Raw genomic sequence first — 25,545 nt, 5'->3', positions numbered from 1 at the left:
ACCCGTGTTGCTCCGCGCGCCCGCGTCGCGCCACCATCGAGCACCGCACCCCCATCCACCTCGCTTGTTGGGCCCGATCATTGGACAGGCCCGACAACGAGCCGTCCGAACAGAACACGCGTGGACGGACGCCTATGTGCTAGCATTAGGGGCTTGTTGGGCCCGATCATTGGACAGGCCCGAGAACGAGCCGTCCGGACAGAACACGCGTGGACGGACGCCTATGTGCTAGCATTATCGTTCTTAGCCCTTGTTTAGTTGGACCCCAAATTCCAAAAAAGTGCTACAGTACCTGTCACATCGAATGTTTGCGGCCCATGCATGGAGCATTAAATGTAGATGAAAAAAAAACTAATTGCACAGTTTGGTGGGAAATTGCGAGACGAACGTTTTGAGCCTAATTAGTCCATGTTTGAACACTAATTGCCAAATAAAAACGAAGATGCTATAGTAGCCCCAAATTCCAACTTTCTGGAACTAAACAAGGGCTTATTTTACAAGTAGATAAATAAAACCATGTAAACAAGAGAGATTTTTGCCTGATGTTTGATTCCGAGTCATGGAACCTTTCTTTTGCATTTTCCCCACCATTTCTTTTATTGCAACACAAAGCCTATCTTAGTTATTAAATTAAAACTTACTTTGTCGAAAGATAAAGATTCAGACTGAATCAATTTACAATTGAACTTTAGGACTTAATGAAGCTTAAAACTTGCATATATTTCGGTTTCTGAACCCTGCAACTCATTATGCCCCCTTTTCTGATGCCTTCAAGATGTCGATACGTTTCAGTTCTAACAGCTCTGGACACCCTGAAACGATAACCCGACAGACCTCCAACATGCACAAAGAATTTCTATGGCAAAAAATGCTTGCCAATGATAAATGTCAGATGGCGGATCACGTGATCATGGGGTGCCCGTTCGCGTTCGCGAAGGAATTCCGGGCAAAAATTGGTTTCCATCTACCTCTGGCCAGCACTGGCGTGCCGGGTGAGGTAACACAACATCCAGCGCCCAGCTATCGTCCCCCAGCAGCACTTCAGTACCTTCGTTGCTCTCTGTTGTTGGCAACTATGGAAGCGCAGGAATGGGGCTTCGTTGCTCTCTGTTGTTGGCAACTACGGAAGCGCAGGAATGGGGTAGTTTTCTGGTCAGAAAGAGCAAACCACCGTCAGATGCTAGCAGCATGCATAACCGATGCAAAGCTATGGAAGGGTCTGGGTTGATGTTTTTAGAAACCCTATGTAATCTACATTGGATCGAAAGAGATCAAATGATGTAATGTCATGAACTATGTTTGCCTGCGGGCACTGATTAATCAATATACATAACATATACAGGTGGGGATCCTCCCCCCTCCCCCCCTGAACTTAAAAAAAAAAACAACTATTGTGCAGAATAATCGTGTTCACCCTGAGAATATTGCTAACCGGCTAACATAGTCTTTCACAAGACATTGTTTTAGAATATAAGGACTAGCTCAGGTTACTTCTCCAATTCCCAGTCTTCCCGAACAGCCGGACACTCTGATTGATACCAGGCAGACATTCTAGGCAAAGGCCTTTCAGACGAAGACATCCTTCAGATTTGAAAACTTAATATGCCAAGCCAATATACCCATTGACTACCTGCAAATTGTAATTAGTTTCCCAGCCTAAGCACAAAAAAACATTATCAAATTATCCAATCAGGATAGTATATGGTTTTTGGTCTTGGCACAGTTAGGTGTTCATTCTTAAGAGTGACGGGAACAATTTATGTATTCATCATCTCAAGCAAGAACCCAAGGAAAACAAAACTTGAATACACCAGAAAAAAAAAGTGTTTCGTAATATTTTACACGGTCATCCGTGAAAAAAATATTTCACACTGCACTTTTTCAATTAACATTGTTGGTTTTTCTTGCCAAAAGAATGAACCTGGCAATGACCTAACGTACAGAAATGTGCATCCATATTGTTCAAGGACTAATCTTCTTTTATTCTCCTCCACTACTTACTGTTCAAACTCTGAAAATAAAGCAAGTACGAATCCAGAGCCCAATACATACCTGGAAGGCGACAATTTCCAAATTAAGGAAACTAAAAAAAAATTCTCTAATGGCGCTTTATTTCATCCAGAACATTGCCCACACTGGGTGATAATCTTGGAAGGTATTTGTATACCTGCAACACAGAAAAATAAACTAAGTATCTTGATCTTATTCAGATTACAATGTGAATTTCTAAACTCATATAAACTAATAATACCAGGAACACCGAACAATGTTTTACACCCATAAAAGCTGTAGCTAATAAAATCAAGCAGTCAATAGAAAATTGGATTTTGTTTCCAACAAAAAAGAAAGTTGCAACTTGCTCCTCTAAAAAAGGTGACTAAATGGTAGTACTGGAGTTGCTAAGATGCGTATTGAGAGCATATAAAATGGTGAGATAGGACCATAGGACAGAAAATTTCTTACAAAATTAAGAGGTTCCTCCAAAAAGCTATGCTACTTAACTTTTTAAAACTATTTTTATCCCTGTTAATTAGAAGAAAAAGGCATACCCAAAACTTTATGTACACATCCAAAGCAACTGGAAACAGAGAAACAAAAAATGTGACCGCCGCTTCATCAGCTTCAAGCCCGTAATGCTCGAGAATAACTTCTACCAATGTATGCCAACCTGACTCTGAATGGTACCTGCAAAAATGCAGCTAGTGGATTTTATAAAGTGGATAAAAAATCATTGTCTATAAACAATAGTTAACAACAAAAGAAGATGCACGAATAAAACGTTGTCTTAAATGAAAAGGGAATCAAACAGAAAACATCAGGGCTATTTCTTAGTTGCTTGAAGGGGCAATGTGTATCCCAAAAGAAGAACACAAGACTGAGAGACATTTAAATTGTCTTATATGGATGTTGAGCTTTTGTACAGAGCAATTTAACTGAACTGAGCCCCCCCCCCCCCCCCCCCCCCCCCCCAAAGCACCCAAAAAAAATAGTGATTAGCTTCTGATGAAAGGGAAAACAATCTACCACTAGAATCAGTATGAACAATGACATCTCAAGCGCAAGTATAGCACATTAACACTATACTTAATTTGCCCTAGTAGTCATAACCTAAATACTTCCCTGTTTTTGAACTACTTGCATATGTAACATGTCACATTATATGCAAGGAATGTGTATATACTGTGCTGGTCAGGGGCAGAGCATAGTTGAGACTAAGGTGGGCCATGGCCCCCCTTGTCCAACGTAGTCTCCATTGACTAAACACTAAATTTTGGTACTGTTTATTTGTGTTTAGAGCTCAATTACATAGACTAGCCCCTCCCGTTTGTTTGGTCAAGCTCCAACTCTAGTGCCAGGAGTACCAATGATAAAATGTCATGAATAACACTTTACAACAGTATGCTGGATAAATGAATGCAGGCCTCAAAACCATATAGGCATACATAGATCTTCTACTTGAGAGAATGACAATTCATATAACATTAATTACCCTAGAAGGATGTCTGATACTATAATAATAAAAAGGCCTTCCCACTGTCTGAAATTTTATTTAGCAACTTATATCCTGTGAACTTCAGCATCGCAACCTGAATGTGAGGAGGGAGTAAAAGTAAGATGTATGATAACAACATAACTCTACATATTCATTTGGAGAAACTAAAGGCCATGATAATCAATCAGACAAATTTACACTGCCAAGACATTTTTGCTACAGAAATATGTCTGCCAGTTACGCTAACTGAGCTTTGGTCCAAAGTAGGTGCTATCCTACAAGCCTTCGGTCAACTTTTCAAAATTTTAACCACCAATATAGAGTTAGATTTGTCACATGGGAATGATATGACATTAGCGCTACCTTAGAATTGTAGGGTACACCAAGCACAGAAGAAAAATGAAGTGAAATTGTGGTCAGTACATTTTTTGCAGATATTTGAAGGTAAAAGTGTAAAGTAACTAGCAGTCCTTTGACATTAATAGGGTCTAATAGCACAGGAATCTGTCTAATCATTTAAACTCTATTTTGAATAAGGAGAAAACCATGTGTCCACATGCATAGCAAGAGTGCTACATAGATTATGATATGCAATTGAAAATGAAAATGAAACCGTGTTCTGATAGATAGATACTTTGCTCTGGTTGAAGCACATAAGAAGGAATAGAACAATCCCATAAACCATATCGGACCATATATTTGCAAAAGCTGCTCGATTTTCTAGCCTCCAATCATCCCTCAACTCTATCCTGATAAAGAAAACAAGAAAATCCTTAAGAACAAACAGACTGTACTTACTGGACAACACATAATGTTCATACTGGCAGAGAACAAATAGGATTCTGATGGATGGTGCATTTATAAAAGTAATGACTAGGCAAGAAAGCATGGTATTCAGCATTTTCTCACGCTTTTTCCCGCAGCTCATACCAGACCTCCTCATCAGAAAGTGGAGGAGATTTGCCAATCTCTACTTCAAGACGGTATCTTGCCTTTTCAATGTTTAGGTCTTTAACCATCTGTAGCTTCTGGCTGCGCCTTACATCAAGTAACTCAGCTGCAAGTGGCACCTTCTGGACATACCTGTTATTAGGTAATGTTCCATGTAATACATTCTGCATTTAGCATGCATGGTTGCATGTAACGACAGAAGCAAAAAGAGATACTCTTATGACTTATCAGAGCTCAGTACTTCACTGATAAGAAGGGATGATACAGAATGGGTGAGGTGAATTACCTCTCTAAGAAGGGCATCATAACATAGTCATGGACTAGAAAATCTATCACCCACGGAACCACAATCAACAATGCTAGAAATTTGGCCTGTACAGTACAGTCTTTTTGTCAGCTCAAACAAAAACTTGATGTAAGGCGCAGGCGCGCAGCCAAGCTCATAACATAGTCTTTTTTTAATCAGAGCAGTAGTAACTAGTGGCATGTCATGGTTATATATTTTTTTTCTCGAATACGCAAAAGATTTGCGCATCATTGTAACTAAGGTAGAAGAGTTTAACCGTGCGCCCTAGGAGATCATGATTATATTATCATATCAGTGGGCAGTAGTACATTATGCTACATGGTAACACAAACAAAGGTAGTACAAAAGAACGCACCGAGTTTGTCGAGGCATACATAAAAACTCGATCTTCGAACAGCATGTCCTCATAATCCTCATCGACTGGTATTTCTCAAAACCTCAATAACGCCCTTATCCCACACAATCTCCGCAGGATCATCAGTTATCTGGTCAACCAAGCTAGCCTCCCCACCCCAGTCCCCACCTCCACTCCCCGAAGCGCCACCGCCACCACCACTGATCCAATCCTGCCACGACCTGCTGCTCGGCGTTCATCACATCCTGCTGGGCCTCGCGCAGCTCAACAATCGCCTCGGCCTTCCTCCTCCACGTCTCGAACTTTTCATTCTCCGACAGCTCCTGGTCGGCCCCAATCTCCTCCAGCAGCTCGTCGTCCTCCCTCAACCCGGCCAGGCTCTCCTCGTCGTCGTTCCAGTCCGCAAAGAAGGTCTTCCACCACGGCCGCCGCCACTTGCTGAGCCGCCGCCGCCGCCTCCTATCAGCGAAGACCGCCGCGTGCCTGCGCGGCCTCGCCCTCCTACTCCTGTGGGAACCGAGAGCGAGCACCCCGCGCGCGCAGACACCTGCCGATGGGGAAGCGCAGCGCAATGCCGTTGGAAGCTAGATACCATCGCAACATACTCGCCGCCGTAGCAATCTGCACATCGGAAGCAGGGAGGAGCGGGGACCCTATATAGATAATTTTTGCAAACAAATTAAAAAGCGCGCAGTCAGTCAGTTGGTACGGAGCATCATCACGCGTGTACGCACACACACTTGTAGGTTGCAATTGGGAGAGAGCCGAATGGAGATGGCTTGGATTATTAGGGTTGTACGATGCCGGGCGCTCGGTTTCGCGCAGCAGGACGGGAAGCGAAGCGAGGCAGGCATACCTGGCTGTTGGGTGCGAAGACCTGGAGAAAGGCCGGCGGCGGCACTTGCCGCCAGTCGTCGGTGTACGTCCTGGCGGCGACGAGGGCTCGCTGGTGAGTCGGGATGATTCTGGTTCTGGGTGGGAGAGGAGGGAGAGGAAGAGGAGAATTCAGGTAGGCAGCTTGAGCCTTTGAGCTAGCTGCTATAGCGACGGCTAGAGTGGAGATCAGCTGATCAGGAGAGGAGAGGAGAGGAAGGAGAGAAGAGAGGTCGGTCGGCGTCACATCCACCCATGACGCCGCGGCACGCCACCACCAGCCCAGCCACCCTCATGGACAAACTCTAACGGCTTCTTCTATTATGGGCTGGAGGTGGGCCTTTGCCGGGATTCAGCCCGACTAAAAGGCCCAGGTTGTTGTAAAAAAAAGGCACAGGTAGATGAGGACATGGCGGCGCAAGCTGATCCTGATCCGACGGCTGCGCGCCAGATTCTCTCACCACCACACACTGCCTCGTCCTCTTCTCTTCTTCTCCCCGCTCGCAATCACAATCAGTCTCTCCTCACCTTGCGACAAGACGAGGAGGAGGAAGACAGGTATGTCTCGTTGTAAACTGCTGCTTCCTCTTCCCATGTTTGCTGTCTCTGTCACCGCATTCCTCCTGTTCTTCGATCTGGACTGGACGCCCAGCAGCGGCCTTCTTGTATTTGGAACAAATGCTCGATTTTACTCACACAAATCATAACTAGAGACTTTGAAATATGAGTTCAAGGCCTGCTGTAGACAAGAGAGATTGTTTGCCTGATGTTTGATTCCGAGTCATGGAACCTTTCTTTTGCGTTTTCCCCCCATTCCTTTTATTGCAACACAAAGCCTACCTTGGTTAAATTAAATTAAAACTTTGTTGAAAGATAAAAGATTCGAACTGAAACAATTTACAATTGAACTTTAGGACTTAAATGAAGCTTAAAAGTTGCGTATATTTCGGTTCCTGAACCCTGCAACTCATTACGCCTCCTTTTCTGATGCCTTCAAGATGTCGATACGTTTCAGTTCTAAAATATGAAGTTTGCAGCTCTGGACATCCTGAAACAGTAACCTGACAGATTTCAACCTCTCTACACCTCCAACATGCAAAAGAATTTCTAAGGCAAAAATGCTTGTCAATGTTATATGACAGACCAAAAGCCTCAAGTTTCCTGTAGGGTATCTATCGTGTTCACCCGGAGAATATTGCTAACCGCCTAACATAGTCTTTCACAAGACATTGTTTTGTATAGAATATAAGGACTAGCTCAGGTTACTTCTCCAATTCACAGTCTTCCCGAACATTCCGACGAAGACATCCTTCAGATTTGAAAACTTAATATGCCAAGCCAATATACCCATTGACTACCTGCAAACCGTAATAAGTTTCCCAGCCTAAGCACAAAAATAATTATCAAATTATCAAATCAGGATAGTTTATCTGTTTATAGTTTTTGGAGGTTCGATATTCATTCTTAAGAGTGACAGGAACAATTTATGTATTCATCATCTCAAGCAAGAATTCAAGAAAAACAAAAGTTGAATATACCAGAAAAAAGTGTTTTGTAATATTTTACACTGTCATTCAAGAAAAAAAAAATATTTCACACTGCATTCTTCCAATTAACATTGTTGGTTTTTCTTGCCAAAAGAATGAACCTGGCAATAACCTAACATACAGAAATGTGCATCCCTATTGTTCAAGGACTAAATTTCTTCTTTTTGTTCTCCCTGAACAACAAAACAGTGAATAGATTCTCCCCTACTTGCTGTCCAAACTCTGAAAATAAATAAAGCAAGTAGGAATCCAAAGCCCAATACATACCTGGAAGGCGACAATTTTCCAATTAAGGAAACTAAAAAAAAATTCTTAATGGCGCTTTATTTCATCCAGAACATTGCCCACACTGGGTGATAATCTTGGAAGGTATTTGTATACCTGCAACACAGAAAAATAAACTAAGTATCTTGATCTTATTCAGATTACAACGTGAACTTCTAAACTCATATAAACTAATAATACCAGGAACACCGAACAATGTTTTACATCCATAAAAGCTGTAGCTAATAAAATCAAGCAACAACAACAACAACAAAGCCTTTAAGTCCCAAACAAGTTGGGGTAGGCTAGAGTTGAAACCCAACAGAAGCAATCAAGGTTCAGGCACGTGAATAGCTGTCTTCCAAGCACTCCTATCTAAGGCTAAGTCTTTGGGTATATTCCATCCTTTCAAGTCTCCTTTTATTGTCCTCTACCCAAGTCAACTTCGGTCTTCCTCTGCCTCTCTTCACGTTACTATCCTGACTAATAAAATCAAGCAGTCAATAGAAAATTGAATTTTGTTTCCAACAAAAAAGAAAGTTGCAACTTACTCCTCTATAAAAAGGCGACTAAAATGGTAGTACTGGAGTTGCTAAAATGTGTATTGAGAACATATGAAATGGTGAGGTAGGACCTAGGACAGAAAATTTCTTACAAAATTATAAGGTTCCTTAAAAAAGCTATGCTACTTAACTATTTTTTATCCCTGTTAATTAGACGAAAAAAAGGCATACCCAAAACTTTATGTACACATCCAAAGCAACTGGAACCAGACAAACAAAAAATGTGACCGCCGCTTCATCAGATTCAAGCCCGTAATGCTCGAGAACAACTTCTACCATTGTATGCCAACCTGACTCTGAATGGTACCTGCAAAAATGCAGCTAGTGGATTTTATAAAGTGGATAAAATCATTGTTTATAAAACTATAGGTAAAAAAAACATAGTTCTTAGCTTCGGATGAAAGGGAAAACAATCTAGCACTAGAATCAGTATGGACGATGATATCTCAAGCACAAGTATAGCACATTAGTCATAACCTAAATACTTCCCTGTTTTTGAACTACTTGCACATGTGACATGTCACATTATATGCAAGGAATGTGTATATACTGTGCCAGTCAGGGGCAGAGCTTAGTTGAGACTAAGGTGGGCCATGGCCTCCCTTGTCCAACGTAGTCTCCATTGACTAAACACTAAATTTTGGTACTGTTCATGAGTGTTTAGAGCTCAATTACATAGACTAGCCCCTCCCGTTTGTTAGGTCAAGCCCCAACTAGCCAGGAGTACTGATGATAAAATGCCATGAATAACGCTTTACAAGAGCATGCTGGATAAATGAATGCAGGCCTCAACTATAGGCATACATAGATCTTCTATTTAAGAGAATGACAATTCATATAACATACCCTAGAAGGATGTCTGATATTAGAATAATAAGAAAGGCCTTCCCAGTGTCTGAAATGTTATTTAGCAACTTATATCCTGTGAACTTCAGCATCGCAACCTGAATGTGAGGAGGGAGTAAAAGTAAGATGTATGATAACAACATAACTCTATATATTCATTTGGAGAAACAAAAGGCCATGATAATCAATCAGACAAATTTACATTGCCAAGACATTTTTATTACTGAAAGATGTCTGCCAGTTACGCTAACTGGATGACACATCTTTGGTCCAAAGTAGGTGCTATCCTACAAGCCTTTGGTCAACTTTTCAAGATTTTGACCACCAATATAGAGTTAGATTTCTCACATGGAATGATATGTCATTAGCACTACCTTAGAATTGTGGGGTACACCAAATACAGAAGAAAAGTGAGGCCAGTGAAATTGTGGTTAGAACATTTTTTGCAGTTATTTGAAGGTAAAAGTGTAAAGTAACTAGCACTCCTTTGACATTAGTAGGGTCTAATAGCACAGGAATCTGTCTAATCATTTAAACTCTATTTAGAATAAGGAGAAAACTATGTGTCCACATGCATAGCAACAGTGCTACATAGATTGTGATATGCAATTGAAAATGAAAATGCAACCGTCTTCTGATAGATACTTACTTTGCTCTGGTTGAAGCAGAGAAGAAGGAATAGAACAATCCCATAAACCATATCGGACCATATATTTGCAAAAGCTTCTCGATTTTCTAGCCTCCAATCATCCCTCAACTCCATCCTGATACAGAAGAGAAGAAAGTTGTTCATACTGGCAGAGAACAAATAGGGTTCTGATGGATGGTGCATTTATAAAAGTAATGACTCGGCAAGAAAGCATGGTATTCAGGATTTTCTCACGCTTTTTCCCGCAGCCCAAACCAGACCTCCTCATCAGAAAGTGGAGGAGATTTGCCAATCTCTACTTCCATACGGTATCTTGCCTTTTCCATGTTTAGGTCTTTAACCATGTGCAGCTTCTGGCTGCGCCTTACATCAAGTAACTCAGCTGCAAGTGGAACCTTCTCGACATACCTGTTATTATGTAAAGTTCCATGTAATACATTCTGCATTGAGCATACATGGTTGCACGTAACGACAGGAGCAAAAGGAGATACTCTTATGACTTATCAGAGCTCGGTACTTCACTGACGACAAGGGATCATACGGAATGGGTGAGATGAGTTACCTGTCTAAGAAGGGCATCATAACATAGTGATGGACTGCAAAATCTACCACCCACGGAACCACAATCAACAATGCTAGGAATTTGGCCTGTACAGTACAAAGTCTTTTTGTCAGCTCAAAGTTCCAAAGTTCTTAATATAGCAATATGATGCGTGCTTGATCAGTGGGCAGTAGAAACTGGTGGCATGTCATGATTACATTATCAGTGGGCAGTAGTATATTATGCTAGTACTTGATGATAACACAAACAAGGAAGTAGTAAAAAAGAAGGCAACGCACCGAGTTTGTGGAGGCATACATGAACACTCGATCTTCGAAGAGCATGTCCTCATAATCATCATCGACGGTATCTCTGAAAGCCTCAATAACGCCTTTATCCCACACGATCTCCGCAGGATCATCAGTTATCTCGTCCAACAAGCTGGCCTCCCCGCCCCAGTCCTCACCTCCACCTCCATTCGCCGACGTGCCGCCACCACTGGTCCAATCCTCCCACGACCGCGCCTCGGCGTTCATCGCATCCTGCTGGCCCTCGCGCAGCTCAACAATCGCGTCGGCCTTCCTCCTCCACTCCTCGAACTTTTCGTTCTCCGACAGCTCCTGGTCGGCCCCAATCGCCTCCAGCAGCTCGTCGTCCTCCCTGAACCCGGCCAGGCTCTCCTCGTCCTCGTTCCAGTCAGCAAAGAAGGTCCTCCACCACGGTCGCCGCCACTCGCTGGGCCTCCGCCGCCTCCGCCTCGTCTTAGCGAAGACCGCCGCGTGCCTGCGCCTCGCCCTCCTCCTACTCCTGTGGGAACCGAGAGCGAGCACCCCGCGCGCGCAGATGAGGAAGCGCGGCGCAATGCCGTTGGAGACGGCCGCGGAACAGCTCATGAAGGTCATGAAACGGGGACCATATGCTCCCTAGCCCCAGCAGTACTTGGAACTGGAACACGAGGGCAGATGCACGAGGAGCAGCTGGAGCGGCGACGGGCTCATGCCATCGGCATTCCAAAATACTCGTTGATCGTTGTCGTAGCAATCTGCGCTCGGAAGCAGGGAGAGGCGGAGCCTATGTAGATAATGTTTGCAAACAAAAGCACGCGGTCAGCTCAGTTGGTACGGAGTATCGTTCATGCATGTACGTATACGCCTGTAATTGGACGAGATAGCTTGGATTAAGGTTCGACGATGGCGCTCGGTGCGCGGGCATACCTGGCTGGTGGGTGCAATTGCGAAGGCCGGCCGGCAAAGACCTGGAGAAAGGCCGGCGGCGGCAATTGCCCAGTCGTCGGTGTCTCGGGATGATTCTGATTCTGGGTAGGAGAGGAGGAAGATGAGAGCAGGAGTTCCCAATTCAGGTGACTACGGCTAGAGAAGAGAAGTAGAGAGACGAAGAGGTCGGCGTCATTCATATCCACGACGCTGCACACCAGCCACCCTCATGGATAGGGCCCAACTCGTGGACCATTCTAACGGTGTCGTCTGGGGCTTCAGTTTCAATGGGCCTTTGCCGGATAAAGCTCGACTAACCGCCAGGTAGAGATGCCGACATGGCGACGAAAGCTGATCCTGATCCGACGGCTGGCGCGCCAGCTTCTCTCCCAACCACACTCTCCTGACTTCTCTCCTCTCCCCGCTCGCAGCCGGTCTCTCCAATCTCCTCTCCTAACCCTGCGAGGAACCGAGGAGGAGGAGGAATACAGGTATGTCTCGTTGTAAATCGCTGCTCTCCATCCTATGTTTGCTGTCTCTGTTACCGCATTCCCCCTGTTCTTCGATCTGGACGCCCAGCAGCGGCCTTCTTGGATTTGGAACAAGTGCTCGATTTTACTCACACGAATCGTAACTAGAGACTTTCAGTAAACCAAGGCAAAGCTGACAATTTGGAGTACCAAGGCCTGTTTAATTTTGAAATATGAGCTCCTCATTCCCTACTCTACTCACTCGCATTGCGCAGCATGCTGTTTATGCTCTGCATATAGCCGGTCCCAGACCCGGGTAAGGAGGAGGGTTGTGATAGCTTGGCGAGCCAAAGATCTGAACTTTATGTTGTCCAATCTTTTAGAGTCCATTTCTGTCCTGACTGCCAAAAGTGACTTTACAACAAACAATAACTGACGGCAGATGCCTTTGCCCACTTCTGTCATTCTCTGTGCATAGAGTGTATCGATACTCGATAGACAAATTTTAGTTTTTTTTAATATGTATAAAGACAAATTTCAGTGAAGCACAAACTTTGTCATTGTCGCATTCATACATGGTAACTTTCATGGCAAACTTTGGATGATAAATGATGCTTAAATCTGATATACTAGGTGCAAAGGCATGGTGGGGAATGTGCAAATCAAATCTCTTCAAAGAATACCATAGTCTCCAGATACTATAGGGTAGTTAATGTGATGAACTGCCCATCCTGCACCTCTCCACCTTATTTTTCTAAATGGCAGGTTCCACGCTTCCATTTGAAGAAGTTGAAGTTGCAGAATTTTAATGTTCAGATTTCAGAATCATGCATAGTGACAGTAACTTGTAGAATTCTAGTTCAGGAAATTTTACATCTCATTCACGTCGGTTGCATTTGCAGGAAAGGTATTGGTATTAGCACAACTCCAACCAGATTGTGTGCCATAATTTTGTTGCAAGGACAGAAACCGAAGAGTTCAATTTCATCAATATGGCTTTGCCTTCATCAAGCATGAGAGCTGCATCCTCCACGGTTTACCCTGTCTACCTTAGTCTCCACCACCAACCCAACCGCCACCATACTTCTTTTCGTCCCTCCAGAGCAAACCATGACAATACCCACAAATGCACCCAGTCACCCAAAATTCTTAGACGGTCTCTCTTCTCCCTACCTGCTTCATTTCTTCTCCTCCACACATCCTCCTCCCTTGCTGTAGATGACACAAACACACAATCCACCTCAACAATCGACACCACGATCACAGATCGCATTTTCATGGACTTCAGTGTCTGTCCAAGCTACTTTCGCTCAGACAGACCTCTGGGAGCCGAGCTTTCCTCATGCCCTGATTCTGAGCCTCTTGGTCGTGTTGTCTTTGGTCTCTATGGTCGGCTTCTCCCCGTTACTACTGCCAATTTCAAAGCTACGTGTACTGCAGCTGCATATAGGGGCACTCTTGTCCACAAGCTCCTTCAAGGACAGTTTTTTGCTGCTGGCCGACAAGGTTCTCGGCGTGACAAGGGTGAGGTCGAGCCTCCCTCGGGCCTTGTTAGGAATTCTGAGACTGTTAACCCTAAAGCATTCGAATTAAGGCATGCAAGGCCCGGCACGCTTTCCTTATGCCTTGGACAGAATGATGATGATGATGACATCAAGCTCAACCCTAATTATCACAATGTTGAATTCTTGGTTACTACAGGGCCAGGACCCTGTCCCGAGCTTGATGGCCAGAACATTGTCTTTGGGACTGTATTGGAAGGTGAGTTACTTTCTTTTTCAGAACATTGTTTTCACATCACATTATATTTTGAATCGTCGGTCTTTCAAGAACTTTAGTATTCTTCCCTTCAATATTTTCCAAACACATTACAACGTTGAGGAAATTCATGGAATGACTAACATATGACTGAAGGTGTTGATAAAACATCAAAATTTAGGGTCACATCCGAAGTCCGGATAATTTTGTGGTCCAACAGAAGAAAACTTAAACAACATGAAAACTAGTTCATTTTTCATGAATTGGGATTATATTTGATGTCCTTTGTTAATTCTTTAGTATCATAGGCTTGCTAAGCTCTGACACATTGTGTTCAAGTAAGCTATATGACTACATCAGAGTATAGATAGTGAAAATTTAATTTGCAGCTTTACATGACCATATAGATGTAGGTGTATATCCTTGTGACATGCAAATTTCACGCTTTGTTTGCAGCTATCTTATTTCATTCATGGTTACTTTTGTGGTCCAAACAAAAGAAAACATAAACATTGAAGCTGAGTTCATTTTTTGTCAAATGATATTTTGTTGAACCTATATGGCTACATCAGTGTGTAGAAGGTGCAGTTTGATTTGCGGTTTTACATGACTTCAGCCAGTTCATGAAATTTTCAGCACAATGCAAGGGTTTCCTTTCTCTCATGAAGAAATCATTGTTCTTGATGATTAGCACAATGCAAGGGTTTCCTTTCTCTCATGAAGAAATCATTGTTCTTGATGAACAAATATACTTTATGCATGAGTAATAACAAATTAACAATATGGATATTGTTGTGCATTCACTGACCTCTTTTGGCAAGTGCAAATGACACTAGGTAGAACAAACAAAAAATCAACCCATATGTGGTGAAAAGTAAAATTCCAAATAGTGGTTTTGTTAAAAACGCTGAGACCATGCATTCTTGGGTCTTATATTTCATTATTCCGCTGATATGTGGTTGGGAAATAATGATATAGGTGCACATTAAAAGCCGATATTTTGATGCCTATACTTGTTCTCAAGCGGCAGATTTGTCACATGAGGATAATAGAGTAGGTTCGTCTAGATACAGATAAGAGAAAAACTGGGAAAAGATGGCAGCGATATCTTATTCGTTATTAAATTCGCTAATGGATATGGTAAAGATATTTGTAGATCTTGATCCACTACCTTAAAATATTGCAAATACCTTTTGGCATATCAATCCTAGTGGAAATTATATGTGCTAATTTCTCTGGTAAATTTTAACTTCAAAGTAGCGTGGAAGAAACTGAGTCTGAGGTGCTGTCTTTTCTCATGCTGATAGATTACACAAGATATTATACCACACTATAGAGAATCACAATATCTTCCTTTGGTTTCTTGAGTCTGCAATATTTACGAATTTGTGTACCTCTTGAAATGTCTCTGGCTGATTGGCTTTTGTGTTGTGATGCCTGCACCATTTGTTATCCAGGAATGGATGTTATCACCAGCATCGCAACCATACCTACCTATAAACCAGCTCAAAGGATCCGCCTCTTCAACGACTTTGCACAGCTGATTGGCGATGAAAGGGCTCAAACTGCTCGGGCTATGTGGGACCGCCCACTTAAGACTGTATATATCAGTGACTGCGGGGAACTGAAAGTGACCAAACAATCTCTTTCCCCTCCAAGCTTGCCATGACTGCCAGTGTCATGACATTACCCACATAGCCAATTTTGTGTCTCTATTGCTCGGGTCCTCTCTATGTACTCTATGAGGTGTATATATTACTTCTGTTATTAAACTTATGCATGTCCCATGAGCTGTATATATAGCTTCTGTTATTAACTTATACATGTTCCCTTGCTGACAAAATGACTGTATTAGCATACTTTCTCGATTTTTCTTTTCTGTATATTAGCTGCAGCTTGTAGAACTTTGAAACCCTTATGAGTCATGTCTAACTGTACAAATTTTCCATGTGGAAGACATTGTTGTCGCCAATGTCATTTCTGGTTTTAACATTGTTTCTCCGATATGCAGAAGAATTGCGCATCATTGTATTGATTAAGGAGAAAACAGTATAAGAATACAACCCACAATCATGCTGATGCTTTCATAACATCCAAGACGCAAGAACAATCAGTTTTTAGAGTCTGGGCTAGAAATCTTGGAGAGCAGCGTGCTAGAACATACATGTTTAGAGAAAGCACAGGTGGTGTCGTGGTGAGAACGAGTTGCATATTCATATTCTCCTCTTCCCGATCACAGAAAAGGCATTTTTCCAGATGTTGTAGTTGTCTCCGAGGTAGATTGCAATCCAGCATCTGCCATGGATAGTTAGGAGCCTAGGTTTTCCAAATCAACTTCTATGGTTCAAAGGAAACTTATCCAATGAAGAATCTCATGTGCCGATCAATATTCATCATGACATTCTGGGTGGAGGATCACCTCAGATAGAAAATCCCAAATATCTAAGTATTCAAACTTGTATATCCTGAATCAAAGCAAATCTGCCATCGATCATAAAAAAAATAAAAATGTGCTGTGACACATATTAATACTGAATAAGCATGAACATTTAAATGGCAAAAGTACATTCAGAGCTATAAAGGCATGAAATTATGGTGCGTGTCACTAATTATGGCAAAAAAAAAGGGAACTGCTGCAATGTAGTCATTGGGCCTTCTTCTCTTATATAAGAATAAATAGCAGAGCATGAAAGAACCAAAATTTCTTGAATAACATTGTAGACCATAGGGAATCTAACATCTATTCCCTGTAGGCAATGAAATTTGCAATGTCATGAAGCCCAGCTTCTCTGTAACACTCAGCTATCCGATCCACAACCTCATCCCAGTTACCATCCACAGACGCTAAATCCATTAAAAATGCTGCCTCGTCAAGAACCACCTGCAGTGCACCAGAGCAGAAGGCAATGGAGTCAGCCAAGAAATAATTGAACGCTATCGCGTGACAAATTAAAGAGACTCTCGTCAGCCACCTGTTCTGGAGCCTTTCCTTTCTTCAGGTCCTCACGCTTACCCTCCTCAGTTACCTTCTCTCTTATAAACTCGAGCTGCTCATCCTCCCACCCAGCTAGTTCAGCAGCCTCCTGTTTCATGAAAAAGGCGTATAAATTAAGTCTTTGGTTTCAACTTTCAAGAAAAGAGAGACTAAACGAAAATAGGGAAATATCTGTTGGCTGCTAGGCATACAAGCAGAACATGAAAAGGACGCACAAATCATACTTCGTAACTGCAGCCAAGTGTCCACCATGGTGATTTCAGAGCCACTCGAGCTGAATCTTTGGCTTCAGATGTACGTCCAACTCTATCAACAACAAACCAACAAGAAAATAAGGAACACAGATGAACATTAAATTTTGTTCCAGCCTTTGTGCATGGAAAATATATCGCAGTGGCCACAGACAAGTGTATTACCATCTTTTGAGGCCAGACAGTACAGATTGTTTAGGTATATAAATTCTGCATGTGACCAATATTGTGTTTGTCTCACATTTTGCAATTAAATCAGGAAATCCTACCTAATGTACATGCAACATGTAATGTAACCATGTAATAATATATGTTCACACTGACACGAAATGCAAACATCCACCTAATAGGTTCCCCTGATCTCGCATGGCATAATTTGTAATTATACTGATCATGTCACAACAATACCTTTTTAAAATCTCAGCATTGAACACAAAGGGTCTTCCAAATCCAGGAAATTGATCTCTACTATAGAATTCTCCAGTAATGAGAGCCGAGACCTGAAGAGAAAAAATAATACACATTAAAAGTCATTATGTAAACAAGATCAATGCATCTCTGGAAAGATCTAAGAGTTTTACATTATCTCCTTTTTCAAGATGGCGCAATGTTTTCCTCTCTATAACATCAGGGAAAAGTCCAACCTACAAAAGAGCATCAGTACACAAGCTGCCTTGTAACTCAGTAATTAGGAACTGACATGTATCTCTCAACCTTCTTCAACAAATAGACATCAAGGTCTGCCAGCTGCGACTCTTTGAAGTCACCTTTAGCATAAAGGTTTTTACCAGCATCGCCCGCGGCAGCCCACAAATCATCACCAGTATCAGCACTGATGTCAGCCTCAACAAGTATTCTGTGGATATACTGTTTCACCTGATAAACATGAGTAAAATTATGAAAATCGCATGTGATTTTCACTTACATTGAGACAAGAAAGTTGTAATAAGATGCAAAACAAACTTACATTCTTAGCCAAAAGCCACAGCCCATGTTTATGAACTTCCACAACAGGCATTTCCATCCTGAAGGACAAGTAAATACATATGGATATTTGGATACACATTATTTAGATGCCTTTTGAAAGATATCATGGATATAGAAATAGCAGCATATTTAGTGTACCCAGCTGGAGCGGTTGGCCATCTAAGGAGGGATGTCAAATTACCTGGATTTTGACTGATAATGTCAGGTAAAACCAAAGACTTATCAAACCTAGATCATAGCTAGATGCTTCTGATCAAATGAATCAATCGATCTCTAACATATCCATACCTGCTGGGCTTTCTGATAAGGGAACAACAACTGGAATCAACCCTCTTTTTGCTCCAGGAGAAACAATCTTTTCACCTGTCAAATGTACTTTTCTTGATGAAGGAATACTTTTTATTCTGGCCTCTGTATGAGGCCCTAGCGGAGCCAGAAGCTTTTTGGAGCCCGGGCAATTCTTATTATGTAAAAATATTTAGCTAGAAAATTACGGGATTTTACTTTGATATAAACAATTTTTTCTTTTGAGCGTCGGCGACGAGCCCGGCCGGCCACCCGGGGTGGCCGGGCGGTGGCTCCGCCACTGGCATGAGGCATGCACTGGACATTTGTTATTGCAAACTTCAGTTATAAGATGGTATGAAAACAGTAGGTAGTACATAGCAGCGGAGTTCATACATCCAAAATAATTCGAAATAAAATCAAAGCCTATTGGTAAACATCCACAAATGATTGGCAAGGATCTCCATGATTGTTGTCAAATGTAAGAGGGTCCCAAGTACCAACAACTAGATTTTTAAACAGCATGGTTTCTATTGTGAAATTCGTAAACGGGCAGAGGCGCGATCAGAGGCAAAGCTCGAATTAGTAACTGCTACCAAGATAAAAATAACTAATCAGATAGGATTGCTGCTGAAGCCCAACACTAACAAATGACTGGAACTGTCAATTTACCAGTGCCAGAAGAAAAAAAAAAAGAGAAAATAACGGTAAAAGGCCCACAATTCTCAGGTATGCACGAGTGGAGGTGGACAACAGGGAAGCAACCACAAAAGAAATCCTTGTGAGATATTTGAAGTCATACCTCGTGCTTGAAGCACATTCAGGAGAGAGTTGAGATGCTCCGGAGGATCGGTTGCGGCGATTTCCTTGACAAACGATGCATGATCTGGAATTAATTTAGGAAATCGTAAGAAACGCAGTTGCCATTGGCATAAAAGGGGAACAGGATTTATGTACACTCCAATAGTGTAATTCTGGCACTGCTCACCGTAGGCAGTGGCGGCAGCGGCAGCGCCTGCGACAGGGGAGGAGGAGGCGCAGTGGGCGGCGACCAGAGACGCCCCGAGCGCGCGCGGCCCCATCAGTACGGACGCGAAGGCGGCCCTGCTCACCGGCGGCCTCATCCTATCCGCGCGAGCGCGGCGTCTCGATCCGGTGGTGGTGATGGCAGCGGCGGACCTCACCTGAGCCAGCCGTGGCCTGTGGACTCCGCAGCGTTACCACCACGCTGTGTTATTCTGGGCCGCAGTGGGGCGTTGAGGCCCAGATAGATCCGGGATGGGCCGGAGCCCGCTGATCCGACGGCTGGCATTTGAGCACCAATCCACGCGCGCTGCAGCAGCTCGGAAGCGCGGCTCCGCGGCTGGCGCGCGATCTTCTCTCCCCACCACATTCTCCCTCCTGGCCTCCTCCTCCTCTCTTCTTCTCGACGCACCCCAATCCGTCTCGCCTGCCTGCCTCCCTCCCTCCCTGCCTTCTCTCTCTGTTTCCCTCCTCTCCTTTCCTCTCTCTCATCGACGGACTTCCTGCGAGGAACCCAGGAGGAAGAGGAGGAGCACAGGGAACACAGAGGGCTATCCAGGTACGCTGTGAATTGCTGCCATCTATGTCACCGCATTCCTTCTGTTCCTCGATTTGGATGCCCACCTGAGCTGCCTTCTTGGATTTGGATTTTGGAACAAATGCTCGGTTGTAATTAATAACTCAACAGCATTATCCATGGCTGCTGAATCCTGAATTCCTGATACGTCTCTGTTTGATGCATTGGTCGTCAGACACTTCCTCTGCATCATACACCTATGCTGCGGGATGGAGGAAGCTAACGTCCACGGGACCAGCGGCCACCCCTCCACCGCTCCTGATGCGTCTCCGGAATCGGCTGTTCCATCCAGTTCTGACCAAGGCTCTCAATCCTGTCAGTCCCAGCGCCAGCCAGACAGCAGCTACAGAGCGTCAGAGATCGCCGGCCGCTTCAACGATGCCGTCGATCCCAAGGCCATCATCGACACCGCGGCGCCCATCGATTCCGTCAAAGGCGCCGTCAGCAAATTCGGAGTCGGAGGGGTTGATTGGAAAGAGGTATTGTGCAGACCTGCGTCGCTCCTGCAATCTGAATCACATCCTCTGTTCAGATCAGACGCTAGTTTCTTAGCATTCCTTCTTCTTCTTCTTCCACGTTACATGCATGCATGATGCGTGGCGCAGAAACGCAAGCAAGTCCAGGATGAGCTCGACCAGGTGCAGGAAGAGGTCACGGAGTACCAGAAGAGAGCACAGGAGGCGGAGGCCGGCAGAGCACAAGCTCTGCGGGAGCTGGGAACCGCCGTGAACACTGCCGACGAGCTGAGGCTGGGCCTGGAGATGGAGCGGGCGGAGCAGAACCAGGCGCGGGAGCAGGCGGAGCTCGCCGAGCTGCGCCTCGAGGAGGTGCGGCGCGGCGCCGCGGCGAAGGCGAAGGCGGAGCTCGACGCCGTCAGGGAACGCCGCGCGGCCGCGCTCGCGGACCTTCGGGCGTCGCGAACGGAGGTCGAGTCACTGGAGAAGGTGCGCGCGCGCGCCGCGGCCGAGGCGGGCGCGGCGGTGGCGCGGGCGCGGGAGGCCGCCGAGGCGTCGCGGGAGGCTGGGAAGGCCGTCGAGGACCTCGCCGCCGAGCTCGTCGCGCTGAAAGGGGAGCTGGAGTCCTCGCGCGCCGCTCATGTCGAGGCGGAGGAGAAGAGGATGGGCCTGGCGGTCGCGTGGGAGGAAGACAAGTTGCGGTGGCAGATCGAGCTGGAGGAAGCCGAGCTGGAGTCCAAGAGGCTGCGAGAGGAGCTCGTGGCGGCCTTCGACGTCGAGATGAAGGCGGAGGCCGCTTCCCAACTGTTGGCGAGCCTAAAAGCCGAGCTCTTCGCTTGGGCCGCGGAAGGAACACTGGACCAGGAGGACAAGCCGGCGACGATCAGCACCCAGTCGGTGCTGGAGAAGACCAAGAAGGAGCTCGACGACGTCAAGGCGAGCGTCGAGAGGGCCAAGGACGAGGCCAAGTGCCTGCGCGTCGCCGCTGCCTCGATGCGCGATGAGCTGGAGAAGGAGAAAGTGGAGCTCACCGCGCTGCGGCGGAGGGAAAGGGAAAGGGAAGGGCTCTCGCCAGCTTCCATCCCTTACCTCGAGGAGGAGCTGAAGTGGTTGACCGCCGAGCTCGCCGAGGCGGAGGCACGAGCGACGGCGGACGACGACGAGAGCAAGATGGCTGAGCGGGTAGGCGAGGCACGGCGCGAAGCGGAGGAAGCGAAGGCGAAGGCCCGGTCGGCTCGAGAGGAGGTCGCCAGGGCCAGGGAAGATGCGAGCGTGGCCAAGGCCGCCGTCGCGGCCATGGAGGCGCGGCTGGAGGCGGTGGCGCGGGAGATACTCGCCGCGAACACGTCGGAGGAGATCGCCACGGCCTCGGCCGGCGCGCTGCTGCAAGAAAGCAAGCCGTCCACAAATGCACAGAGCAATAAGGCCTTGGAAGGGGGCGAGAGCGTGACGCTGACGATGGAGGAGTACGACGAGCTGAGCCGGAGAGCGCAGGAGACAGAGGAGGCCGCCGGCATGCGGGTGGTCGAGGCGGTGAAGCTGATCAAGGAGGCCAAGGACGCGGAGGTGAGGAGGCTGGAGAAGGTCGCGCGGCTGGACAAGCAGACCGAGCTGAGGCGGCAGGCGCTGGAGGCCGCGACGCTGGAGGCCGAGGAGGCGGAGTTCGAGAAGCTGTCGGCGGAGCGAGAGCTCAGGCAGTGGCGCGCCGAGCACGAGCAGCGGCGCGCGCCTGGTGACACCGGCTCGCCCCGGCCGGGCCTCGCCGAGATCTCCGTCCTCGATGATCCAGGCGCCGGCGACGGGCGCGGGAACCCGCACATAGTCAGCCCGAGAGGAGGGTACATGCCGCGGACAGACCTGTGGTCGGCGGCGGACGCGGACGCGGACGCGAGGCAGAGGAAGACCTTCTTCCCGCGGATTGTCACGTTCTTGGCGCGAAAGAGAGCTCAGTCTTGGAAGTGATCAACAACCGGCTTATTTTTGAATTTTTCCGGCTTAGCCTGTTCGTTTGGCTGTGGCTTGTCGTAAATGATCATAAATTTTCGGTCGAAATAGTATTTTTCTCTCACACAAACCAGCCAGCAGTACTTTCTTACGAACCAGCAACGATACGAACCAGCCAACCGAACAGATAAAATACGATGATACAAGTGTAAAATGTGTACTGATGACACAGGCAGATCATAACTTTTTTTTTTACCGGAGTTGTGATCCTTGCTTGGAAATATTGACAGACTCAATAACCCTTTTTCACTCACTCTGTCGAATCTATTATGCTTTTACACATGCTCACCTATAGGTCTCTAACAAAACGTAAATGTTTCTGATTTGGGGATGGGAAGGTTCATAGCATCTGTCGGGTGGAATTCATCTCACTCTCACCAGACATGGTTCGATTCGCAGCACGCCATCAACACATGAATAGAACAGGCCTCCATACTTGCCCAGCCCACAGCAAGCATCAGTGGATGCTGATCTCTGGTTAAAGGAATAACCGTCGGATAGCGAGCAGGAATCTGGTTAAAGGAATGACCGTCGGATAGCGAGCAGGAATCGCTTTGTTTTTCGGTAACTGATTAGCCTTTCTTTAGAAGGAACTGTCGCGCATAATGTGGTGTTTGGTTTGGGCTGCTAAACTTTAGTCCCCCTAAATGGTTTAGTCTCATTTATTCACTTCAGAGTTGCTAGAGAGGACTAAATCGCTTTTAGCCCTATTTAGTCATAGTGTTTGGATAAAAAGTGACTAAATGAGACTAGATTTAGGAGCTACTAGCTGAACCAAACACCGTATGCCGATCAATCTTAAATGATAAAAAGTATGAAGAATCAGTATCAGGGCTCTAGTTCCCGAGACAAAGAATATAGCCATATTTTAAATGACTATTTGTTACTCCGGCAAAGAACTAGAGAATAGGAGTGTCATCATCATGACAAAGCTTGAGCTCCAAAGCTACAAAACCATGTGCACGCTTGAGACCTATTGTTATACATATAAAACATGCAATAATTTTTTGACTTGATGGTTGTGCTCGGCTATGCTTTTCATCTTTGTTGCTGCTGCCTGCGCTGCCACACTTCTCAGCAGGTATTGTGCGAAACAAGCAGCCATAGCTCAAACAGCTGTTGTAGAAGTGCGGCTGAGCACATTTGATATATTTGTAAGAAATAACATCAAAACAGTACTATGCATTGGATGGTTGTCATACTTATATCTATATGACATAACACTCGAAAAGTGTGACATGATGCATTAAGAAAGCCCAAATACATTTGCTAACCATCCATTCTATCATATAAGTATAACCTACAACATGCTACATCGCACAAATGAAATATACACACTATACAAACTTGTTTAATTGTTCTTTCCTGGTGGACACACACGCTCTCTCTCCCCCCCTTGCTTTCCTCCTTTTTAACGAGTTAACAGTTTTATTAAAGACTAAGAAATAACTATTATGGGTAAGTTCATTGATACTCTCTATTAAAGATGAAAATAGTGTAGAGGCACGAACCAAAGGCCGGATGCGCCAAATTATAGACGTCTTTATTAGTCTTCCTAGTAATCTTGTTAATCTTTATTTAGATGGCTTAAATGAACCTTTTCCTTTAAAGCTTCCAAAATCAATGGCATCATGTAAAGACCCAATGGTCCAAGAAGAGGTATTGGATTGAACTCTAGAAATTTTGAAACAACACCATTTGTGTATATGATTTTTTACTAACACTCAATAGGATGATGGTACCTAAGACTACACAAAGCACACTAGTGAGTCTCAAGGCAATCAAGCTAAAGAAGTCCTCGTGTCGAACCTGTCGACCTTTCCCCCAAAACATTAGACGCATCGCAATATCCAACGTCATAGACCTAGACAGAACACATATGAAATGATGAAAGAATATAGACGATTGATTTGTTTGGTACAGCATAACCTACAGATTCAGCAGCACCTCCAACCCTGGTTTATAAAGTTGGACACCTGACTTTCTTTCCATGTCCATTGACGATGAGGTCAATAACTTGAATTTGATATCCTAAAGTAAGTGTCTATGAGCAGATTTTCCCTTGCAGGTCTGAAACTTGGCTGAAACTGGCTGAAAAACACTGTTCCGGCTGAATTGTTTGAGAGAAAAATACTATTCTGACTAAAAAAAGAAGCCGAATAAGCCATTTTTAAGACAAGCGAACCGAAACCAGCGTCATCCGGCACAGCGAACAGGGTGCTCGTGCGTCATCCGGCACAGCGAACAGGGTGCTCGTCTCTTGCTGGCACGGCAGTTGCCCCAACCCCACCGAGTCAAACGTCCCCAGCCTCCTAAAATTTCCCCTTTCCCCAACTAACACGACACCCCCGCCTTCCGGCGTTCCCCTTCCTCCGATTGCCCCCAAATCCGACGCGTCATCGCCGCCATGGCCGCCGTGGGCAAGCTCCTCCTCCTGGCCGCCGCCGTCCTGGCGGCGTCCCTCGTCGCCGACGCGCGCCCGTGCGGCCACGCGCAGACGCTCCTCGTCTCCTTCTCCTCCGTCTCCAGGCCCAACCCGGACCCCACCAACTCCACGCCGCTCACCACCACCGTCGTCACCGTCCTCCGCGTCCGCCGCCTCGGCCCGCACCAGATCCGCCGCCCCGTGGCCCTCCCCTCCGCCGAGCCGGAGGTCGCCGTCTCGTCCGTCCAGGACCGCGCCAAGGACATCCTCGTCGTCGTCTCCGGCCTTCTCTTCGGCTTCGGCTGCGGCGCCCTCACCGCCGCGTCCATGTACCTCGTCTGGTCGCTCCTCGCCTCCACCTGTGCCTCCGGCTACGACGACGACGTCTACAGGGACGACGAGGACCAGCTGTCTGACTCCGAGAGCCCCAAGAAGGCCGGCTACGTCATCGTCCACGACACCGACGAGTACGGCGCCGGTAAGAATTAGGGCTGGGGATCCGTCTTTGGTCTTATCGGGGGCAGCCAAAGGATTCGTAATAACAAATTGCATGATTGCTTGGAATTGTGCAGTATACACTGTAACTATATGCACCTTTTTATGTGTGTCGCGTCTGTCTGATTCTCTCTATGTATGTCGTTTGGGGAAAGGAAAATTAATTTATGAATGAATACGCTCTTGATGTGTTCTTATTATCGTCAAACTGAAATGA

The 25,545-nt window shown here is 45.5% G+C and overlaps 5 protein-coding genes and 1 pseudogene across 9 annotated transcripts; 3 read left to right on the top strand and 3 right to left on the bottom strand.

Annotated features, from left to right (window-relative positions):
- Positions 1-552: 552 nt before the first annotated feature.
- Positions 553-6,096, bottom strand: LOC136535823 (protein DAY-LENGTH-DEPENDENT DELAYED-GREENING 1, chloroplastic-like; annotated as a pseudogene).
- A 320-nt stretch (positions 6,097-6,416) lies between these two features.
- Positions 6,417-15,823, top strand: LOC136535825 (peptidyl-prolyl cis-trans isomerase CYP28, chloroplastic-like). Of its 3 annotated transcripts, none has more exons than XM_066528235.1 (3): positions 6,417-6,537; positions 12,976-13,834; positions 15,289-15,823. In XM_066528235.1, the coding sequence occupies exons 2-3, from the start codon at positions 13,066-13,068 to the stop codon at positions 15,498-15,500; spliced, it is 981 nt and encodes a 326-aa protein (XP_066384332.1). In that variant the 5' UTR covers positions 6,417-6,537; positions 12,976-13,065; the 3' UTR covers positions 15,501-15,823. The 3 variants fall into 3 exon arrangements, with proteins under 3 accessions (XP_066384332.1, XP_066384330.1, XP_066384331.1); XM_066528233.1 differs by lacking the exon at positions 6,417-6,537 and adding an exon at positions 11,951-12,094; XM_066528234.1 differs by lacking the exon at positions 6,417-6,537 and adding an exon at positions 12,112-12,834.
- Positions 7,061-11,821, bottom strand: LOC136535822 (protein DAY-LENGTH-DEPENDENT DELAYED-GREENING 1, chloroplastic-like). 3 transcript variants are annotated; one of them, XM_066528230.1, is made up of 9 exons: positions 11,604-11,821; positions 10,689-11,460; positions 10,411-10,496; positions 10,083-10,256; positions 9,849-9,963; positions 9,200-9,297; positions 8,525-8,660; positions 7,794-7,907; positions 7,061-7,363 (listed from the first exon to the last, which is right to left on the bottom strand). In XM_066528230.1, exons 2-8 carry the CDS (start codon positions 11,289-11,291, stop codon positions 7,839-7,841), a joined length of 1,281 nt encoding a protein of 426 aa, XP_066384327.1. In that variant the 5' UTR covers positions 11,292-11,460; positions 11,604-11,821; the 3' UTR covers positions 7,061-7,363; positions 7,794-7,838. The 3 variants fall into 3 exon arrangements, with proteins under 3 accessions (XP_066384327.1, XP_066384326.1, XP_066384328.1); XM_066528229.1 differs by having other exon boundaries at positions 7,061-7,337; XM_066528231.1 differs by having other exon boundaries at positions 7,061-7,337; positions 10,689-11,431.
- A 639-nt stretch (positions 15,824-16,462) lies between the features above and the next one.
- Positions 16,463-19,652, bottom strand: LOC136535824 (protein IN CHLOROPLAST ATPASE BIOGENESIS, chloroplastic-like). Its single transcript, XM_066528232.1, has 11 exons — positions 19,338-19,652; positions 19,152-19,235; positions 18,353-18,427; positions 18,203-18,245; positions 18,045-18,102; positions 17,792-17,953; positions 17,659-17,721; positions 17,486-17,577; positions 17,051-17,132; positions 16,804-16,914; positions 16,463-16,712 (listed from the first exon to the last, which is right to left on the bottom strand). The coding sequence occupies exons 1-11, from the start codon at positions 19,471-19,473 to the stop codon at positions 16,572-16,574; spliced, it is 1,047 nt and encodes a 348-aa protein (XP_066384329.1). The 5' UTR covers positions 19,474-19,652; the 3' UTR covers positions 16,463-16,571.
- A 136-nt stretch (positions 19,653-19,788) lies between these two features.
- Positions 19,789-22,617, top strand: LOC136535821 (protein WEAK CHLOROPLAST MOVEMENT UNDER BLUE LIGHT 1-like). The gene is made up of 3 exons (XM_066528228.1): positions 19,789-19,931; positions 20,125-20,428; positions 20,555-22,617. Exons 2-3 carry the CDS (start codon positions 20,159-20,161, stop codon positions 22,364-22,366), a joined length of 2,082 nt encoding a protein of 693 aa, XP_066384325.1. The 5' UTR covers positions 19,789-19,931; positions 20,125-20,158; the 3' UTR covers positions 22,367-22,617.
- Positions 22,618-24,677: 2,060 nt separating this feature from the next.
- On the top strand, positions 24,678-25,523 carry LOC136535820 (uncharacterized). The gene has a single exon (XM_066528226.1). The coding sequence runs from the start codon at positions 24,816-24,818 to the stop codon at positions 25,320-25,322; it is 507 nt and encodes a 168-aa protein (XP_066384323.1). The 5' UTR covers positions 24,678-24,815; the 3' UTR covers positions 25,323-25,523.
- Positions 25,524-25,545: the final 22 nt, after the last annotated feature.

This window comes from Miscanthus floridulus, chromosome 2 (genome assembly GCF_019320115.1).
Source record: "Miscanthus floridulus cultivar M001 chromosome 2, ASM1932011v1, whole genome shotgun sequence".
Classification (NCBI taxonomy): Eukaryota; Viridiplantae; Streptophyta; class Magnoliopsida; order Poales; family Poaceae; genus Miscanthus; species Miscanthus floridulus.
Note: the sequence above shows the minus strand (reverse complement) of the source record. Positions and strands in the feature narration are given on the sequence as shown.

What these genes read in the sequence shown, in the direction of transcription:
- LOC136535820 (XM_066528226.1), top strand. Translation starts at nt 24,816, where the DNA reads ATGGCCGCCGTGGGCAAGCTCCTCCTCCTGGCCGCCGCCGTCCTGGCG.
- LOC136535821 (XM_066528228.1), top strand. Translation starts at nt 20,159, where the DNA reads ATGGAGGAAGCTAACGTCCACGGGACCAGCGGCCACCCCTCCACCGCT. An exon ending in GAGGGGTTGATTGGAAAGAG is followed by an intron (nt 20,429 to 20,554) that starts GTATTGTGCAGA and finishes TGCGTGGCGCAG; the next exon opens with AAACGCAAGCAAGTCCAGGA.
- LOC136535825 (XM_066528235.1), top strand. Translation starts at nt 13,066, where the DNA reads ATGGCTTTGCCTTCATCAAGCATGAGAGCTGCATCCTCCACGGTTTAC. An exon ending in CTTTGGGACTGTATTGGAAG is followed by an intron (nt 13,835 to 15,288) that starts GTGAGTTACTTT and finishes TTTGTTATCCAG; the next exon opens with GAATGGATGTTATCACCAGC.
- LOC136535824 (XM_066528232.1), bottom strand. Translation starts at nt 19,473, where the DNA reads ATGAGGCCGCCGGTGAGCAGGGCCGCCTTCGCGTCCGTACTGATGGGG. An exon ending in TGGCCAACCGCTCCAGCTGG is followed by an intron (nt 18,103 to 18,202) that starts GTACACTAAATA and finishes CTTGTCCTTCAG; the next exon opens with GATGGAAATGCCTGTTGTGG. An exon ending in ATGTCTATTTGTTGAAGAAG is followed by an intron (nt 17,722 to 17,791) that starts GTTGAGAGATAC and finishes GCTCTTTTGTAG; the next exon opens with GTTGGACTTTTCCCTGATGT.
- LOC136535822 (XM_066528230.1), bottom strand. Translation starts at nt 11,291, where the DNA reads ATGACCTTCATGAGCTGTTCCGCGGCCGTCTCCAACGGCATTGCGCCG. An exon ending in TGTATGCCTCCACAAACTCG is followed by an intron (nt 10,497 to 10,688) that starts GTGCGTTGCCTT and finishes TGTACTGTACAG; the next exon opens with GCCAAATTCCTAGCATTGTT. An exon ending in TCTGCTTCAACCAGAGCAAA is followed by an intron (nt 9,298 to 9,848) that starts GTAAGTATCTAT and finishes CCTCACATTCAG; the next exon opens with GTTGCGATGCTGAAGTTCAC.